Below are 4,632 nucleotides of genomic sequence, written 5' to 3'. Positions count from 1 at the left end.
AAAAGAATACCACAAACTGTCTGTAGAACAGCTCGCAAATGCAACTGCTTGGTGCGATTCCTGTCCGGGATTTTTGTTTCTCAGGAAGGTGAGCTCACGGAACCGCCATGTTTTGTCACCGTTTGTCCTTGACAAGACATGTACAAGTGATCTCAGTTTCTTTGGCTATGTATTAACATGAGACGGGTCTCCCACTAGATGTTTAGTGATGTAGCACGCAATTACTTGACCCCGGCTATTCGTGGGGCGATGAAACCAAATGTTTTGCAAGATGATGAGGCCAAAAACAAATTCTGTGCAGACACGTCGTCGTATGAAAGACGTAATCAGTATTGTAACTATATATATCTAGAAATATATATGGCGTGTTAGCGGGACAATACGCTATACATGTATATAGATACAGAGAATGGAAACCTGTGTAATATAACCTAGAAAACAAGGTCACCGAATTAAACATACTGAGAACCTGGACATGTAATCGGACTACTTTCAGATGTTCAAAATACAGCTGGACATCTGTTGTATTATAGGCAAATGTATTCTTTTGTAGATACGAGTAAAGAGCTCAATGAATGTTGCCGAAACAAGTCTTAAATTGGTGTTCAAAGTTGAGTCGCAGTGGGATTGAAACCAATAATTCTCTCCGATCTTTCTATGCTTATGAAATCTGGTTAAAAAGTTTAGCTAAAATGATAGGATGTTTGAAGTTTATTATTGGGAATAAGTCGTCTGGTGTTGTTGTAAGGAACATTCCACAATGTAAAGTCGTATTAAGGGGTTAAGGGTGATCTAAATAGCAATTCTAGCGATATCTTACAAGTCAATATTACTATTTAATAGGCGTAATTCGATCAATTGTTAGTACGTATCATGGCTAACTATGGGCCTTGCTGTTGACATGTAATTTATTCATGTTTCAGGGGGATACAATTAGCTCACTTGTATCACTTATATTGCACAAAATAGCTATGCCGTTGTGCTTACAAATGTCTATAGCACACTATATGAAAATAATAATGTAACCGTTATTATAATATAATACATTAATATCAATAATTTTATTGGTACTAATTTATTACAAATAAGTATAACAATTAAGAATAACAAATAGATGTTATAAATAAGTGGTATCTGTATGGTTTCTGTAGATATTCCCTTCCAGAAAAAATGAATTCCACTAGGAAATCAATATTCAAACAGTGGAAGCTACAGTGGCTTTTATGAAATATAGAAATGAAATAAAAACATATTTTATATGATAAGAGTTATGCAATTTAATGTGTAATTTTAACTCATAAAGTGTGTCGATTAATGCCTGTATCAAACTAACAGATCATCTGATACCCCGACTCTCGTCTGTAAGGGTTAGGGTTACAGTGTTGCATTTTCTGTTTACAAAGGAAATGAGGCTTCCTAGGTAACCAGGGTAATCCTAGTTACACATTATCCGGTTTTTAAAGGCAAAATACAGGCCAACCGTTCTTCATTTTTTGAACCCTTCAAAATACCGGCTAATGCTATGGGTACCGGCATACCGGTATTTGATTCCTAAACTTCATAAGAATCCTCATTCCTCTAAAACAACAAAATTTATTGGTGGCTCGAGAAGTTGCTTTACAAAGCCCTTCTCCAGACTTCTCACTTCCATTCTCTCTCGAGAAGCTGCTCTACAAAGCCCTTCTCCAGACTTCTCACTTCCATTCTCTAGAGAAGCTGCTCTACAAAGCCCTTCTCCAGACTTCTCTCTTCCATTCTCTAGAGAAGCTGCTCTACAAAGCCCTTCTCCAGACTTCTCGCTTCCATTCTCTAGAGAAGCTGCTCTACAAAGCCCTTCTCCAGACTTCTCGCTTCCATTCTTTAGAGAAGCTGCTCTACAAAGCCCTTCTCCAGACTTCTCACTTCCATTCTCTCGAGAAGTTGCTCTACAAAGCCCTTCTCCAAACTTCTCACTTCCATTCTCTCGAGAAGCTGCTCTACAAAGCCCTTCTCCAAACTTCTCACTTCCATTCTCTAGAGAAGTTGCTCCACAAAGACCTTCTCCAAACATATCACTTCCATTCTCTAGAGAAGTTGCTCTACAAAGCCTCTCTCCAGACTTCTCACTTCCATTCTCTCGAGAAGTTGCTCTACAAAGCCTCTCTCCAGACTTCTCACTTCCATTCTCTAGAGAAGTTGCTCCACAAAGACCTTCTCCAAACATATCACTTCAATTCTCTAGAGAAGTTGCTCCACAAAGACCTTCTCCAAACATATCACTTCCATTCTCTAGAGAAGTTGCTCCACAAAGACCTTCTCCAAACATATCACTTCCATTCTCTAGAGAAGCTGCTCTACAAAGCCTCCCTCCAGACTTCTCACTTCCATTCTCTCTCGAGAAGTTGCTCCACAAAGACCTTCTCCAAACTTCTTACTTCCATTCTCTCGAGAAGTTGCTCTACAAAGCCCTTCTCCAAACATATCACTTCCATTCTCTCGAGAAGCTGCTCTACAAAGCCCTTCTCCAGACTTCTCACTTCCATTCTCTCGAGAAGCTGCTCTACAAAGCCTCCCTCCAGACTTCTCACTTCCATTCTCTCGAGAAGTTGCTCTACAAAGCCTCTCTCCAGACTTCTCACTTCCATTCTCTAGAGAAGCTGCTCTACAAAGACCTCCTCCAGACTTCTCACTTCCATTCTCTAGAGAAGTTGCTTTACAAAGCCTCTCTCCAGACTTCTCACTTCCATTCTCTAGAGAAGCTGCTCTACAAAGCCCTTCTCCAGACTTCTCACTTCCATTCTCTCGAGAAGTTGCTCTACAAAGCCCTTCTCCAGACTTCTCACTTCCATTCTCTAGAGAAGTTGTTCTACAAAGCCCTTCTCCAGACTTCTCACTTCCATTCTCTCGAGAAGGAGATCTACAAAGCCTCCCTCCAGACATATCACTTCCATTCTCTAGAGAAGTTGTTCTACAAAGCCCTTCTCCAGACTTCTCACTTCCATTCTCTCGAGAAGTTGTTCTACAAAGCCCTTCTCCAAACATATCACTTCCATTCTCTCGAGAAAGAGATCTACAAAGCCTCCCTCCAGACATATCACTTCCATTCTCTAGAGAAGTTGTTCTACAAAGCCCTTCTCCAGACTTCTCACTTCCATTCTCTCGAGAAGTTGTTCTACAAAGCCCTTCTCCAGACATATCACTTCCATTCTCTAGAGAAGCTGCTTTACAAAGCCTCCCTCCAGACATCTCACTTCCATTCTCTCGAGAAGCTGATTTACAAAGCCTCCTTCCAGACTTCTCACTTCCATTCTCTAGAGAAGGAGATCTACAAAGCCTCCCTCCAGACTCATTACTTCCAATCTTACCACTATCAAGTCAAGGCTGCATTCCTACAAGGACACCTTTCGCTGCCACGCCGAATTTCAAAGGTGCCAACGTCACCGTAATTATGACGTCGTCACTTGACGTCACACAAAGATCGCCCTTACGCCGGTGATGTTTGACGTCAGGAATTCTATCAGACGCAGATTTTCTACGTATTTTCAACGTCAATTTCTGACGACGTTTCTCGGGCAATCATCATAAAATCATCATAAAATCGACTGTAGCTCTAGCATTTTAGCATGTATTCTATTGAATATTCCAGTGAATGGCGTTTCAAATTATTAAGCAAAATGTGTACGTATATATCAAACGTAGGATAGTGTTTTGTATTGTCAGAAAAGAGCATTACAAAAAAGCCATGATCATAAACAGGAATATTTAAACATGCGGTCTACTCATTTATGATTTAATATAGCCAAATAAGTAACCAAAGTATATTATACTTGAAGAAAAAAATCATCTAAATGTGTTTGTACACTTACTTTACACAAAATTTCGGATACTGCCCGATCACCTTTTTAGCAACCTGACGACCAATAGGCCAGGCCCAAATAAACTCCAATATTCCGTTTCATAGCATACGATAGGCCTATTTCTTTGCTTTTTCCAGAAACCGATACTTTCAGGCAAAAAGCAATGTACCATTTCGATAATGATAATCTGTACCTAGCAAAAACAACAATAATGATTACAGGGTGTAATGAAAACATCAATTACAGTATTTACTATCGGTACGCTCCGCCTCTACATACATCTATTTGACTAGAATAAGTTATTTCTACTTTAATACACAACCTATCATGATCTCCGGATAAAATAATGATTGTGTTCTGCTAATCTGTTTATTTTTCATTTTGAAATTGAGATACCTTTCTTTCTTTCTTTCTTTCTTTCTTTCCTTACAGCTGTACTTTAGTAATGATTGAGACATGTAACATTGAAGCAGTACGGATTATTTTAAATATCTTAATTACGGATGAATTGTTCAAATAAAGTTGTATATATTTTAAAAATGTCACCACACGTGCACAAACTGTGAGGCTTATATCTGTGAATATATTAATAAAAATAGTAGGTTCCACCGTCTCCGTCTATGTTATGGACAAGGAAGCCATTGTTTGTATACAAACGCGCGCTTATTTCTTATTTTCTACGTTTGTGTAATAAATAATTACAATAAAATGGCCACTTCCCATGGGATTTTGACAGAGTCAGGGTTCATTAAATCAAAGTTATTAATTATTTTAATTTGTATTGTATCTTTGTTTG

The 4,632-nt window shown here is 38.8% G+C and overlaps 1 protein-coding gene across 1 annotated transcript; it reads right to left on the bottom strand.

Moving 5' to 3' along the window:
- Positions 1-2,319: 2,319 nt before the first annotated feature.
- Positions 2,320-3,225, bottom strand: LOC117338908. The gene has a single exon (XM_033900307.1). The coding sequence runs from the start codon at positions 3,223-3,225 to the stop codon at positions 2,320-2,322; it is 906 nt and encodes a 301-aa protein (XP_033756198.1).
- Positions 3,226-4,632: the final 1,407 nt, after the last annotated feature.

Source organism: Pecten maximus, chromosome 1 (assembly GCF_902652985.1).
Source record: "Pecten maximus chromosome 1, xPecMax1.1, whole genome shotgun sequence".
Taxonomy (NCBI): Eukaryota; Metazoa; Mollusca; class Bivalvia; order Pectinida; family Pectinidae; genus Pecten; species Pecten maximus.
This window is presented reverse-complemented; position numbering and strand designations above follow the sequence as displayed.

Bases quoted from the DNA above. Each gene is read 5' to 3' on its own strand.
- LOC117338908 (XM_033900307.1), bottom strand. From the start codon at position 3,225: ATGTCTGGAGGGAGGCTTTGTAAAGCAGCTTCTCTAGAGAATGGAAGT.